The 16,252-nt window shown below is 39.6% G+C and overlaps 1 protein-coding gene across 6 annotated transcripts in view; it reads right to left on the bottom strand.

Moving 5' to 3' along the window:
• WDFY4 (WDFY family member 4) overlaps positions 1-16,252 on the bottom strand; it is a 147,037-nt gene that overhangs the window by 130,569 nt on the left and 216 nt on the right. For 5 of the 6 annotated variants that reach the window (XR_009819187.1, XM_062001401.1, XM_062001404.1 and 2 more), the window contains exons 2-7: positions 10,771-11,044; positions 4,575-4,689; positions 3,828-3,931; positions 2,459-2,605; positions 1,943-2,132; positions 950-1,139 (exon numbers count right to left, since the gene is read on the bottom strand). Coding sequence is in view for 5 of the 6 variants with exons in the window: in XM_062001401.1 (XP_061857385.1) it covers positions 950-1,139; positions 1,943-2,132; positions 2,459-2,605; positions 3,828-3,931; positions 4,575-4,689; positions 10,771-11,031 (1,007 nt within the window). In the remaining variant the exon portion in view is untranslated. The remainder of the gene's footprint in view (positions 1-949; positions 1,140-1,942; positions 2,133-2,458; positions 2,606-3,827; positions 3,932-4,574; positions 4,690-10,770; positions 11,045-16,252) is intronic. The other variant, XM_062001403.1, reaches the window with a different exon arrangement.

The following is a 16,252-nucleotide window of genomic DNA, read 5'->3' as shown; positions in this document are numbered from 1 at the left end:
CAACACAGCTGATTTTAAGAGAAAGCTAGACAATCTATGGTAATTAAAAAAATGCTGCCAGGGAAAAAAAAAGGACAAAACTTGTTCCTATTGCACTTTAATAATTTTGTGCCTTCCAAAACTCGCCAGAAATCACTCTCCTATGGATATCTTTAGATTCATGATTCAAAGTACATTTCTCTAGGTCCAAATGACAGACACCACTGCTGCTCCCCACCCCCTCAATCTAATATACTGGTCAGGGACTGAAGTTCTGCAGGTATTGGAGAAGACAAAGCCAGAATGGAAACAACAATAGATTGAGAAGATTTGGAGATTCTCTCTTCATATGAATAAGAAAAACAGAACAAAGCCCATAAGTGCTTAAGAGGAAATGGTAAAATTTTCTGTTTTGATATAGCAAACTCTGAGACTGGTTAGGTAATGAGAGGAGACAAGGAGAGTAAATATTCTACCTTGTATTTGTTATTAGGATAACAAGTGAGGATTTGTCCTGATATGATCATATCAATCTCAGTTCTAAAGAATGTAACCATTTTAGATATAAGTTGGGAGTGAGGGAGGAGGGGGAGGATATAGATAAAGTGAGACCAGGTTTCCCTCCCTAGCTGACTGCATTATTGGATCCAGTTTACCCAAGACATGCTTCTAACCTACATCCCCTTTAATAGTAACTGATGAAGAACCTTAGTCTTGCATGCAGTAAGTCCCCATCCCACCTGTAACCTAACTTCTCCTACTGTTAATTTCCATTATGGCTTCAGTAGAAGTCATGTATTGCTTCCCTTCCCAAAACAACAACGAAAGACCCAATATTAGAGTCTTTATTACTGGCTTTGCATCCATACATGATAATCTCCATGGTTTATGTTTTAAAACAGACTACCATGTGTTCTGAAAATGGAGTTTTACCATCCTCTAGAAGCCTGATGAAAACCTCTGTACTTACCTGAGTAAAATTTTTAGCAGGAGTTGGTAGCCATCATTATTTTCAAACTCCATTAATAAAGCTGATGATATGGGATAGGAATCTTTCACAAAGCATAAGACAATACTAGCAGCTTCACACATATCACAAGCAGGTAAGGTATCGGCCAGTTTAAAGAGATTCTGAATAGCTATTTTTATGCAGTCCACAGCTGTTGGGAAAAAAATAATATAGCAAGTATTTCAGAACTGACAGTCAAACAAGTCCAAGTTACTAACAAAAACAGAACAAGTTTAAAAACTTATTTCTCAGTAAAATAGGAGTCAGATAGCTTTTTCTAAAAAGAAAACACAAGTAGATATATGAACATCCCACTCATTTCAGAGGCTACATGAAGAACATTTCTGGTTTTACAGCACACATTTATTTCTTTGCTTAACCCCCAGAAGCTGATTCAGTGTCAGGATTATAAACTTTCAACCCCTACACTCATCAAAATTCATATACAGTGAATCCAGTCATCTGAGTACAAAGTATGAGGAGACTGATAGTATAATAATAATTGTAATGTTCTAATAATGTTCTTAATAACAAGAACAAAAAAAATTGTTTACTCTAATTAAGCCTAGGAAGAAATAAGGATGTAGCTCAACCAATCATGATATTGACCCAAAAGATATTGCTTCTCTAGCAGTGATTTCAACCTTATATTTAAATGTGCATGAGCCTTAGTCTCACACATTGAGTCACATAACTTAAAAGAACCCCATCATACATCTTGTCCTTGCCTACAGTAGTGTGATGCAATTGGCTCCTGCCTGTAAAAAAATTCTGCTTCCAGACAGCTATCTGGAAAAAAAAAACCTAAATAAAAAATGTACTAAAAGTTCCAGCCTAGAAAGCCAAGTTCATGCTTTGCAGTCTACCGGGTAATGTAGAGATAAAAATCTATCCCAGGTAGACTCTTGTTGAGAACTTTTAACAGTGGACCTATGAGGAAAGGAGAAGCCAAACCTTGTAGGTACAGAATGCTGTTTTTTGTCTGAGCCTTTGAAATTGTTCTCAGCACACGGCCTGTAGGTACTTTCCATGAGTGGTTACACTGGTCCCAGAGGGAAGCAGTTGCTATAATTAATGACTGAAGTTTATCAGCTGCCAGAAGTTCCTCTACACCTTGTTCCTCTCTGTACATGTTAAGCATTATCTGAAAATGCAAACAAACATCAGCTACAGTAAACACTTCTACAAATATCTGGAAGATGCTAATACTAGGAAGATACTAATCCCAGGAGAAATTAACAACTCTCACTAGGTTATTCTCAATGGAGTTTTCCCCATGTAGTTTTGTTTAAAAAAATAAGAGATACAATAGCACTGCCTCAGATTGTTTTATACCATTCCCCGTGCTTTTTCAATGCTTTTCAGTCCAAATTTACTCTTTTTTTTGTCAGTTTGAATCAATCATCTGCTAAAAGCCTAAGTGAACATCTGAGTACCCCAGGCAAATGAACTCCCAGAGGCACATCTCACCTTAACAAGCATTTCCTGAGTTTCAGTCTCATCCTCACTTGTTTCTCCATCACCACTGTTTTTCTTCAGAGGAAAAGTAAAGAAAAGGTATAGGCACTGCATTAGAGCAGCTGGAAGGCCAGATCCAATGATGTTCCACATAGTACTCTAAGTAAGGAAAATAAAAATAAGCCCATCCATAACCTAATCACAGCATCTTTCTCTTTTTATATGTTGAGTGTAGTCATGGTGAATGAAAGAGCTACTTGAGCATTTTAACCTTACAAGTGCTGTAGGGCACACAAGCAAGGAAATCATAGTATGGCTGTACAAATCCACGAGCCAGAAGCAAAACACTGAGTGTATATTGTGATAGCTGTTCCCAGGATTTCTCACTACAGCTTTGACAGTGATACTTACTATGTCCTGCACAAGGGGATCTATGGTTGATAAAGCACATAACCTATAAACTAGACGCTAAAATAGCAGTAAGTCTAGGAGCAGACAGTGCTTTTATAAATGCAAGAGACACTGTTTCTCTACAATGTATCTCAACACTTAGTTCCTTCCCATCTTCACTACAGCATTGTACAACTTACAGAGCAGTCCCAGTGTGCTCGCATGGCACACAATAATCACAACAGAAATCAGCAGGAAGTTAAACAGAGGAGTGAAGTTTGTTATATGGAGGTCTGTGGGTGTGTGTGCTACAAAAATTAGCAATGTCTTAAATCTGTGAAAAACAGAAATGTCATCATGAACTCCATGCTATGACTAACTAGATCTAGTTTTATAGAGTTCCTTTTGGCGCAGAACATGTCCACTAGAACCTGACAGAGAGATTTTTATTTTCATGTGTCTGAGTAAGGATGAGACAAGCTGCTCAGCTCTATGTCACAGATAAACACACCCTCGATTCCGTCAGCAGGCTGTACTGCTGATGCTAGTGTGCATTCAGCATGGCTGTAGAAGTAGTATTTGTGAAATACTTTGAAATACTTCAAAGAGAGAGGCTATCAGGATCAAAATTTCAACCACTGCCTTACCAGACAGACAGATTCTTACCAATCATCTATTCAATATCTAAGCTGGAGTGACAAAGAAAGATTGAAGGGTAGAAATACACAATTAGGGGGCAGAAATCAGAGAAACATGAGAATAGACAGCTGCCAGATGATTAAAAAAAAATTAAGAATCCTAAAGCATTGAGTTTACTTCCCTCCTGGTGGTGTGTCTGACTGTACACCCTAAGGAAGCTGAAACACAAAGCATTGGAGATAACACAAATGTTAAAGGACAGGTGGGCACCCAGCTTCTCTGAAATAGAAAGTAAAAACCAAAATAATACAAAACAACATGAAAAATAACCCTTTGTAGTAATTTCTCTTACCAAGTCAGTCTGTGAGAGCAGATACACTGATTTCAGGAGCAAATGGCCATCATCTACTTTGCCTTTCTGTTGTAGCAATTGCTCCAAAGCCATACGAGCTTCTTCTGTTATCACAAAAACATGAAACTTGAATTCCTTAATGAAACATGAAAATGCTACATTGATCCTTTTTTAACAGATCTGACAAACATAACAAAATTAGTGTAGCAGGAGTCCACCGAAGTGAATAGAGTAACATAAAAGGATTTTGATACAGAATCAGGCTCATACCAGTTCATGTGAACTACATGTTTCAAACTGAGAAGCTTCACATCTCAGTTCATGAAGTCTGTCCCCTCATCAGGGCAACGAATGTACAACAGGAACCAGCAGGGCAAAGAATGTACAACAGCAACCAGCAGGGCAAAGAATGTACAACAGCAACCAGGAAAGCCATATATGGCTAGCAGTATTTTTCTCAAAGAAACCTCCTCAGAACTGTGCATAGCTTACTCTTTTACTACATAGCTGAAATAGTATACATTTCTAACTACAAAAGTTCCAAAATCAAGGTCAGCATGGCATACAAGGTCAGATCTTCAGTGCAGTCATCCAGTACCAGTTCACATCTACTAAAAGATCTGTGTTGCTACTCTTTGCACTTGCCTATTTTGCCTTTATTTCTTTCATGGCAAGCACAGAGGACAAATGAATGACATCACATTCCTAGAGTAAGTGGACCTAGTGGGTATGGTATGGGATCATTACCTGCAGATTTGCCATTGAGATTCCTCTTAATTTCTTTTGTCAGAAGCTTGGAAACTTCACTGGCTAACAGCTGAATGTTGGGGAATACGATTACACCAGCAGACTGTTCCCAGGCCTGAAATTCAAGTGTAACTGTTAAATCTTCCTGATACAGTATGTCTTTCGTATATTGAAAAGTACTAATAAATATAAATAAACAAACATTAAGCTAACATTCCCCTGCAAAATTCCCTCCCTAGCCACTGTAGTCCATTAAGCAGTATTTGTCAGAGAGGCAGGAACCTGAAATTATAGATACAAGAAGTCAACCTGGAACTAAATTTTGAATCCCATAATGCACCTACTAGAGAGCATTTACATTATTTTCTCCATTGAATACAATCAGAACAATATACATGTTTGCCATATCCCCTGTGTCACTCATTATTTGTATGAAAAAGCATGCTAGTCCCTTTTGGAATACAACAAACATACTGAACCCTGAAGAGGTTACAGCTACAGTTGTCCAAGAACTTTTTCCATAAAGGTATGTCTTTCTCCAAAAACCACTCTCCCCAGAACTAAAGTTAGTCATAAAAAAGACCTGAGATTTCAATGGAATAAAAATTAAAAATAAAACCTGTATTGTCTCTGCTCAGCAAGTCACTGCACAATCTCAGCTACTTAGAAACTGAAATTGATTTAACTGCTGCTCTCGGAGCATTTGCAACAGACCTGTTAAAAGTAAACCATGGTAATACAGGACTACTGCTCCCAGATAGCAGTATACTAGCCAAGACTTACCTGAAACTTAACTATTTCTTTCAAGTGAATAAATTTATAAAAACCACAGAACAAAGAAGCAAAATCCTTTGGTTTATATTTGTTTTGTGTTGCTCTTCTTTGATGTGGCAAGTGGTTTTTTTGTTGGGTTGTTGGGATTTTTTTAAAACCATTCATAAAGTTTCTGCCTTTCAATTCTACTCTTTTTATAAATTAAGGCTCATAAAATCAGCATTTCTTTCCAGACAGAACTAATCTTTGTTACAAAGTAAGGAAAAAAAAAAAGAAAACATGAGGGAAAGAGCTGAAAATAAAACCCAGCAATTATTCTAGTTCTACCAGCACTGAATGTGATTTTGCAGCAATATGAATTGCCCAGCTCATCCACCTAAGATGTTAACATGTATGTTGCCAGGACTGGAGTGACAAACCCTGCTTGTCTAGGAATGTACATTACAAGCCATCTAATGTCATGAGTACAAATCAGTGCTATTATAGAAAAAGACACACTTCTACAATGCTGAGATCTTGACAGTAAGTGTTTGCCAGGTGAGGATTTCTAAACAGTTCTTATTGCTATATAACAAGCACCCCTAAATAGAAAGGTATGGTCCTAAATGCATAGCTAGCCAAGGGGGCAAGCTAGACAAGTATATAAATAATTTATAAATAAGTCTATAAATTATCTGTCCAAGAATGGACAAAAAATTCAATGCAAAACTGCCAAGAGGAACAATAGGAGGAACAACCTTTCAAATGCCCTTTAGGTATTTATAAGCATTGATAAGGTCTCAGTCTTCTCCAGGTCCTCAGTCTCTCAGCTTTTACTTGTTAGAGAGATGCTCCTGTCTCCTGATCATCTTGATGGCTCTGCGCTGGACTCTCTCTAGAAATTCCCTGTCTCTCTTGAGCTGGGGAGCCCAGAATTGCCTGACGTTTAATCTGTTGTCCACTAAATCTCTCGGGTCTTTCTCCATGGAGCTGGCTTTCCAGCAGGTTGACCCTCAGCCTGTATTGGTGCATGGAGTTGCTCACCCCCAGGTGCAGGACTCTGCATTTGCCATTGTTGAATCTCAAGACTTTCCTCTCTGCCCAGTCCTCAAGACAGTCTCACCAAATTGTGGCACAGTCCTCCGATGTATGAGCTACTCCTTTCAGTTTTGTGTCATCAGCAAATTTACTGAGGATACACTCTTTGTCCAGGTTATTCACAAATATGTTGAACATAGAACATCTCACACTACACACATCAATGTATTAGCAATAGTGCAGCATTCACCTGAAAATACCGGGCTGAGACAGCTCGGTCTCCAGCAACCTTGAACGGTTTCTTTATAGAAGTCTTCTAAAAGCTCAGAAAAATCAAGTTGTAAGACCAGATGAAGAAATTATTTTCCTAAAATAATTTGAAGCAGACACCATACCATACTGTCTGCCAAGAAGCCAGTGCAGCTCTGTGAAAGAAAATCCTCTAAAATAATTATTACCTTCCCTACCATTGTTTTCAAGTACTTGTTTTTTCTTTGTTGATGGCAGCTTGTGAACAAGCTCACTCTTTCCCCACAAAGTGCCAGTCTGTCAGCAATCAGGCAAACACCTACTTTTTACTTTTATTTTACTGCATTGACCCCTGGAACTGCACTCAACTATTTTTTTTTCTGGGCTACAGAAGAGTGAGATGACATCACAGTGTGCCTATCAATTAATTTTCAATCCATCAACAATATTAAAATATCAAGTTATTTCTGCAGATTATGATGATAAAAAATTCTCAGAGATCCTCAGTTGCAGGAGCAAGATCCACCAATTACTCCACTTCTGATGGAGAAGCGAGGGAAGATCTCTAAAGAACAAAAGTAAGCTGGACACACACAATGACAAGAAGTCCACACCCACTTAAGAATATACAATGTTGGTCACCAAGGTATACCATTTTTCAGAAGAAAGCAATAACAGATTCCTGCCCCTCTGCCTCAAAGAGGCACATCCTCTGAACATTTCAGAAAGGACTTTCTGTAGTCACTCCTCTGCTAACAGAAAGAGCAGGATAAATTTTATAACTTCAGACCATACTCAACAGAGAGCAGTAATCAGAGGTTTATAACACCACTACCATTTTGCATATATTTAGCTAGCCCATTGCACTACAGCCCAGGCCACTAATGTTCTGATTTGTTCCCATGGGTCAGACACCAACTTCTAGAATATGCTTTCCTTTAAGAATAGGCCTAATCAGTTCCATATTCATAGTTGAGCCTACAAAAGATCTGTATCTGGAAGAATATCAACCTGACTCCATTCCAGGATGTCTGCCTTCAGGGGAAAATCAAATAATCTGTTATTAATGTAAATTGATTTTCTTTCTTCCTCTAAAACCTGTTTCTATATGTTTAAGATTCTGCCACAAGTTCTCTGTGTCTGCTACTGCCATCTGTCCTTCCTACTCCATGCTTCACGGAGAGCTCAGGAGCCAGACACATAATAGAACATTCTGATAGTTTCTGAAGCACCAAGAGGGAAGATACAAAGGGCACATTAAAATAGCTCCCAGCCTAGGCCTGAATCACAGACAGATGGCTAACATTTTCCTCCTACACTTTTTCCTTCTATATCAAGGAGTACCAGTGTGTAATGAGCCCTTACACCCCAGGTGGCTCCTGGTTGTGCCTGTTCTCTCCAGCTGACCGCGTAAGAGCCAAAGCACTCTGAGACAAAAAGACAGAGATGCACTGGCATCTGCTTGATCAAACAAGGAAAGGAAAAGCAAGAAGTTAAAGTCCTCCAAGAATGGAGAGCACTTATGCAGAGCTCCCCATTGAACAGGAGGAAGTGAGGTAATTTCTGTAAAAGCTTCCTGGCTTGTAAAACTTAAACTGAGATGCACTTCCTCAAGCAAGCCCAGGGGCTTAGCACAAAGCACCATCACCAATACAAAGCTGGCACATGAAGGAAGTAAAAGTCATATTGTGAAGAACATGATGACTCAAAGCTAAAGGGCCAGATGCTCTACAATGTTCTCCTAAATCAATGACACAAGGCCAAAATGCTCTAGCCACACATCTGCAAACAAATGCCTACAAAGCGCTGCAAATCTCCACTGATACATCTTAGAAAAAGATATAGGGAAAGCAAAGGGAAAGAATCTCTTAGGGCACAAAATCAAGCGTTAAGCTAATGAGAAATATATAACTCCATTCTGAATATATTCTGTAGCCAAAATATCCTTGAGGAATTTAAAGTCTCCTCTTTGCAAGCATTACTTCAATTCAGGAAATCACTTTCTACAACTCTAAAGTATGTGAAGTTCAGCCCTACAGAAGGTAAACACCTGATATAGGGTACACACATACACAACATTGCCAGTCCCTTAGCAATACTCAGCTTGCCTCTTTGGTAACAGCTGTCTTTTAAATCTTTGTTACTAAAGTTTATTTCATATGTGTCATGATAAATAAGCAGTTTCCTGCTTTGCTGTCCAATTTTTAATTCCTAAGAGTTCTAGATTTTATAGAATTTAACTCCTTTAACAATCACCTTCTCAGTCCTTTGAAATTTTCACTCCAAAGAATGACCTTTGCAAGGAAGGCATTCTCACTACTCATGATCAATCAATTAATGATTAGCAAACTTGAAGTTTTTCTGTATAATCTCATCTTGCCAAGACTTACTTATGTTCACTATATGGTATTCAAATGTTAAAGTTTCAATAGAGCTCCAAAGCTTTGTGATCTGAGATTTTCAATTTCATTGTAAATTTGAGGCAGGAAAACCTCTGCAGTAGAATTTTAAAAAATGTCTGAAATACATTGCCTGTAAGAGCTGAGGGGAGCAGTTTGGGGAGACACCACAGCAAAGCTTGTCTTTGACAGGATGAATTTGTACCCTCAAAGCATTAAGGATAAATGCTTTCCACGGATTTTCAAGAGTAAGGATGACAGCTCTAGGAAAATCAGAATAGATGGCTCTTGCTCAAAGCAAAAAGGTTCTGTTTAGTTGCTGTGTGATCTCAGAAAAACAACAGTGTAATTTTCAGCATGCCATTTAAAAAAGCAGATCCATGGAATAAGGTGATCCTCTACAGAAAACAGACAGAATTTTCTACAGATAACTGACTGATTTGACTTTGAAAAGCATTCTTTGAAGGCTGAGGAGGGAACTTTGTCTCTTTACAAAGCCAGAATTTTTGTGACCTGATAAATTGGCAGCGAGCTCCCAAGAGATTCAAGCCTGCCCCAGCACATGCAGTACCAAATGCAGAGAGAGATTTGATCCTAGTGACAGGCATGTACACAAAGCAACAGCTCTTCTGCTCAAATACAGCCTTGGTTCAGGAGGGACACTCTTCTATACAAACAAATGCAGAAGTTGAGAGGAAATGATCTGACTTCTTTTTACAAAACCAGCTGAGCTAGGCATGGAATAGATAAATCTTGAGTTTGGTCACCCAAGAACATTGAAAACTCACAAGAATAGATGGATGAGATATGCCACCATTACAATACAGTTTCACCAAAGAGAAACTTCCATTTTCTTTCTGACTTACATAATGAGAGAGTGTAAAAACACAGATTAAAAACCTATAAATACCCAAGATAATTCAAGAGAAAAAAGAATCTGCTATACTAAGACATGGCAACACTACATTTAAAGACAAGCCAGATTTTCTGCTTCTCTCAGTATAAGCTCAGCCATTCTGTTGCTATATAATCCACTCACAGTTCCCTGTATGTTTCACAGGAACCAGCAAACAAAACCAACACATAAAGCACTCAGTCATTACAGAGCTCTTTCCATTTCACCTTTCAATATGGCCATCTCCGAAACTGCTGGCTGATGGAAGCTCTAGGACATGGGGTAGGGCAGTTTGCTATCTAAAATGTTCTAGTTCTCAGCTGTGTCACTCATTTTCAGTATGACCTGTTTTTCCTCATGCCACAGTTGGCCTGGTTATAACACAAATCTTCTCTCAAGCACTAAAATTATGCATCAGCACTCTCATTAACCCCAAAATTCCATTTTAAGACTGTAACCCTGCATTTTCCCTAGCCAGCTCCATGTCACAGCCACATCTCCTCAGACTGACACTGTGCTCCACCCTCACTAAAAAGATGAGGCAGACATGAAGTGATTTCTTCACAGGGTACTCACTTTTCCTGTCCCAACAACATATCCCTTGACTCTAGAAGTAGTCATTCATGAAAGCAAAGCAGTGCTTCCCCTTATACTTTAGTCATGCTAACATAGCAAGTTAATTAGATGAAAGGAGAACAAGAAAATTTTTCCTGAGGCTCCCAATGGAATCAAAGCAATCACCTAGGCAAAGGTACTCCAATTAACTCCACTGGCTGTTATGTTGACCACAGAACTGACAGAGCAATGGTAACTCATATTTATATCACTCACGTTTGTACCAAAGGCAACAGGAAGAACAAACCTTTAAGAAGAGAGGGAGAAAGTTCACCAGCCTTCTCTGTTGCTCCTCTGGGATAAGGAATGGAGCCACCTGCTCATACTCTACAAACTGTCTTCCTAGAGTCTCCCACTGGAGGGTATGGCTCTTCAGTAGCTTGTCCTTGTCATCTGCAGGCTGTCCTGGCACTTTTGCTTTGTCTCCATCATCAGAGCTTTGCTCTTGCTGTCCCACTTCACGAGGAGAATCCTCCAGCTGCCACATTGGTTCAGCTGTTTTGTCCATGCTGAAATGAGACCTGAAAATAAAGATATATGTTATTTACAGTTAGCATCATCTCTTAATAGTCAACTGTCCCATGAAATCAGACACTGACAATTTTAACTCTTGGGAAGTTAAGTATAGAAGTGTTGGCAGACACAGACTCTCTTTCAATTCGAATGGCAAAGCACTGTGCTTCTGGACAAAAGTATTACCACCTTGCAACCATATGAACAAGCTCTCTCTCCCATGAGACACATGTGCACGTGCTACACAACTCATTCAGGTTTAGGCAGGCCAAACTGGTGAACTGTGCAGGAAATCTGGATTCCAGCCCCAGCTTTGCCACTGAGCCAGATCCTTTCCCTATACTTCAGTCACTCCAATTGTTAAACAAGTTGTAACTAATATGATCGCCAGATCTGCAACAGAAGAGCACTACCCAAAAGCCAGGTTACACATTTCATTGAGTATAGATGCTAAATGAAGCCGCATGTCTCTGATGCATTCCCCACCTAAAGAGAGGTTGAAGCAGTGGCTGGAATAGGAACTGTGTGGAAAAGCCAAGGATTCCCTGCTTGGGTGTGTTGGGCCAAACAGGCAGTAACATTCAGCTCTTCTATATTGCAGATGCAAAGCTCTATACAAGATGTAGGAATTTTCACTATATTACTTGTTTTGCTGATCCTGCAAATGGAAATGGGTATCACTGAATGAAGAAGCAAGGTGCTTCTAACAGCCTTATTTGCATCAAATTGAAATTACAATGGTTCCCACTGCACCATATGTAGAGAAATCTTTCTTGTACTCTCATCTCAATCCGAAGTCCTCTCTCTTACTTTACAGACCTATTTTCATCCATAGTTTTCTGGGAGGTCACTGACATAACCTTGAATCTAGATCAACCCTACTCCTTTGCCAGAGCTGTTTGTGAGTGTAATGGTTTAGCAAGGAGCCACTTTGGCTTGGTAACAGGGGGAGGGGGTTACAGTGAAGACCCAGTAAAGAGTTTTTGGACTCTCCCAGCTCTTGGGTTCAGACCCACCTGCGGCCCAGCTGGGCCAATCTGGCGCCTCTGCCATCACTATTTAGGGACGGGAATCTGAAGTGCTTTCAGGAGGTGTAGGAGTGATACAAGACGGAGGCGACCACGCGGACCCCACAGTCAGAGAAAGAGGAAGGAAGGAGGAGCACTAGACCAGAGACTCCTCTGCAAGCTGTGGTGAGAACGCAGCTGTACCCCTGCAACCCAGGCAGGGCCATGGCAGCCCGTGCAGGGCTGCCGTGTGTGTGTGAGGGACCCCATGTACATGCAGGGAGGACTGGTACAGAGCCCACCTGCCCTGTGAAGAGATAGTCTGTTCCATCAGGAACAGACTGAATGAAACCCCAACTCCCTGCCCCCCTGGGCCGTTTGGGGGGGAGGAGGTAAAAACACTGGGATCAGGATTCTGAGCCTGGAAAGAAGGGAGGAGGGGGGACAAAGGTGGTCTTTAAGGGTTGGTTGGACTCTTCATTATTGTACCACTCTGCGTTGTTTTATTTTGGTTATGTTTTGGGGTTTTATGGTTTTTCTTTAGTTGGTGTTGCATTAAATTATTTTCTGTTTTCTTCCCAAGCCCAGTAGCCTGGTCTGTTTTGTCCTGGACCATAAGTGGCAATTAAGCCCTCCCTGCCCTTTGACCATCCTCAGGTCTTTAGTACTTGAGGCTAATGGTGGTCTTTGGTTCCCTGATGGGCCTAAACCAGAACAGTGAGCTCACTCTGCTACTCAGAGCCTACTTAATGACACAACAATGGATATATAGCTTCTCCATTTTCTGTCAAAATCAGCCACACTCTTATTGGTGTCTAGGACATCATCTGACTGCTTAAAACATGACACACATTATCATAGTCTGGGCAGGCAGCTGGGGAGTTATCACCAACATGAACATAGCTTACTTTACTTACCAAATATATTGTTTTTTATGAGCTTAGAAGAATATTTAACACATTAAACCCCCTCAAAAAACAGTGCAGGGTATCTCCATTTCTAGGAAATAGTTCTCTCTCTGATTGCCATTCTAGTTTGTCAATAAAAATTCGAAAAAGCAAATGTAACTAAAAAATGGAGTCAGATCTGCACTACCAATACAAAGGCACCTTCAAAGTAATTTTTTAAAAGAGTATTATGAGCCTGTCTCAGAAATTATGAGTCAACAATAATACTATATTTGGGATTCACTTCCTTCACCATCAACCAGTTATTCAGCTTGCTTACTGCTTGCATCCTGCCCACTCCAAGCCAGATGAACCAGTTTCACTTCCACACTCACACAAAAGCTCCAGATTGCAGAGATGAAAAGGGTGACATTATCTTGTCACTGTGCACTACACCACCTATAGCAAGCTGATGAGCCCTGCAGACATCTACACTTGGATGTAAATTCTGATCCTTCACATGATAGCAAAGGGTAACTTACTCTACCACAGCCCGTACTCCAACCTTTGCTAGGAGATGGAGAGCTACGAAATTTTGATCAGTTTACAGTGATATTATTCTGGAGCTTCCTACCTCAACAACATTTTGTTTTGCTGTTGTTTCCCTTAATTATCTGTGTTAAGACAACACACCCTTGTGAGCAGAAAAAGTGTGATGACTGCACAGAGTAAACAGGAAGACTCTGTTCCTCATGACTGTGTGGGAGTTATATTTGTCATAGGTTATACTTCACTCTAGTATGGTATTTCAGTCCACTTGAGTCATCCTGACACTGTACAGCATGTTGAGAAAGCCTGGATACTGTTCTAGGGTCTTCAGTGAGCATAGTTCAGAGTTACTTTTCAATGAGGCTGCTCTCATATACCAAAATGGCACCCTTCTCTTCCTAAAGGAAAACTCTGCTAAGCCTATATCAATGCTAAGGAATAAGCAACTCACTCTCCCAGTGCCTATCTTGGTTACTTACATATTGAAGCCCAGGATCCTTTACAGGCATTTTACAGCTGGCAAAACTGAGGCATGGAGAGGTGAAATGAAGTACTTTGTCTGGCCTCGAAAGGTCAGTGACTGGCCAGTCAATGGCACTGCTTGAACAGCACTGCACTGAATGGCACCACAAATGCCTTTATTGATTTTCTCGCTTTCTACTCATAATTTACTAACCAGGCCTTTCTTGCTGGTGGCACAGCTAAGGCAAGCAGGGCTGGTCACTCGAAAAACTTTCACTGTATGAATCTCTAATGAAAGAATTCTTTCCCTCTCTACAGAAACTGGTAAAACCAGTTATGCACACACAACTTTACTAATCAAGACCTAACTGTAACAAACCATGTAACACGTTTGAGGGTACATGGAAGTCTTTAATCTTCAGAAGTACATGAATATAAAATGAGGACTATGATTTGCCTCCATATTTACTCCAACTCCCTAGACTACAAGAGGTGTATTAGACTAAATATCCATCCTCTAGTGTTAGTCTGTTGCCTCTACTTGCACTATCTCCTTTAAATATATTTCTCCTAATAGCCTTTTCTTGTGTCTACAGTTTCATTTGGACTTCTATGGCACTTTCCATTCCACTCCTTTTTTGGCATTTTCTATTCCACTTGGAGGATAATTATTCTTCTAGACCAATCATAATATCATGAGGTCAAGTATTCAAGTATCTCTTCTACTCATCACAGCTTTGATGTTTTGAAAAGATTTTATATGTCAGATCACATCTACATTCCACCATTTACACTGATCCTCCATGTAATTTACCGCTTTATTTCAGTTTTGATAAGTTATAAATCTCAATTATACAAAAAGTAAAGTCTAAATAATAAAGTTTTTAAAAGATACAAAAGGAAAAATACATCAATGAAACCTGATGCTATCACTCAGAAAGTCAGGTAGCAGACGGGAAGTGGAACTTACTCATGTATTTTCCCTTTTTTTCCAAGCGAAGCTCGTGTGAAATCACACTGCAATGTGGCTATGCCTTTCAGACTGATAAGACCAAAGGCCTTACCAAAGCTGGCAGAAGGACAAGCAGAACACTGATACTAAAAGATTACTGGCTGAACAAACATCACTTTTAAAATGACATTTTAGTTATATTTATCTGGGATTAACTTCCCCAGCAGTCCAAAGAATGATCCCATACAGCTACAAAATCCCAGTTTGCACCAAGATGAAGAAGTTTGCTAATACATTTTAAATCATTTTTTATCAGAGGGGTCTCGTGGCAAGATAGTGGACAAAAATGCAATCAAGTCTCATACCAAATTTCAGACTTTGGTCCACTTTTTATTGTACAAAACAAAAAATTCATTATCCCACCCAGCCTTGCCAGATCCATTTGATTAATTCTATGGGGAACATATTCTCTCTTTCTAAGTTCTGGCACAGCACTTCACACGACTCTAGCCTGACCTGGCTGACACCTTGAAATACAAATAGCTGACAAAATACAAACAACAGAGTGGTCTTAAAACACCTGTTGGCTTAGAGAATGTAGAATACTGTTCAAAGAATATGTCCCATTTCAGTAGGACATAACTCCTACTTTATCAGCAATATAAATATCATTTCATCTTGTTTCAGGAAGTTACAACACTGTTACTGCCAAAGGAGTTGCATTCATTCACATTAGGATTTTGTTTGTGGAAGCATATTTTTACTTTTTGAGTACATTCTAGATACACAAGGAATTTCTGCAGTAAAAACAACTTCACAAATCGTTCATTCAGTTTCAAACACTTACTGCATTTCTCTATTTTTGTTTGAAGAACATCTCCACGCATTCCAAAAGTAGCTATAAAAGTGACTGAGGCTCTCCCTCATGTACATACTTACTTTTTTTTTTTTTCTGTGTTAAAAAGTAGCCTCTAAATATTTAATTGAGAATAGCTTCTTCTCTAACTTGTATCCCTACTACAGCCAACAGAAAAGCAGATATATTGGGTATACTGGCTTTTGAGATGTAGTCCTCCTGAAAGTGATGTCCCAACCTCAAGAGAAAACAGAATGCTTCTGATCAGTCACAGACAATATAGTTGCAACAAACTCAAAGGAACAAGACCAGGGCAATTCTGGTCATCTCAAAACAACAGCTCATTAGATAAGGACATACAGCTAAACAAAATCTAACACATCTCCACTAGCAGCAGCAACAGATGTATCTGCAATTCTACTTCACCCGTAGATTAAAGAATAAAAGCAAAGCACTGATCCTTTTTCTTCCTTATACTGCAATTTAGGACGGACTTTGACTAA

The sequence above is a fragment of the Colius striatus genome, chromosome 8 (assembly GCF_028858725.1).
Source record: "Colius striatus isolate bColStr4 chromosome 8, bColStr4.1.hap1, whole genome shotgun sequence".
Taxonomy (NCBI): domain Eukaryota; kingdom Metazoa; phylum Chordata; class Aves; order Coliiformes; family Coliidae; genus Colius; species Colius striatus.
This window is presented reverse-complemented; position numbering and strand designations above follow the sequence as displayed.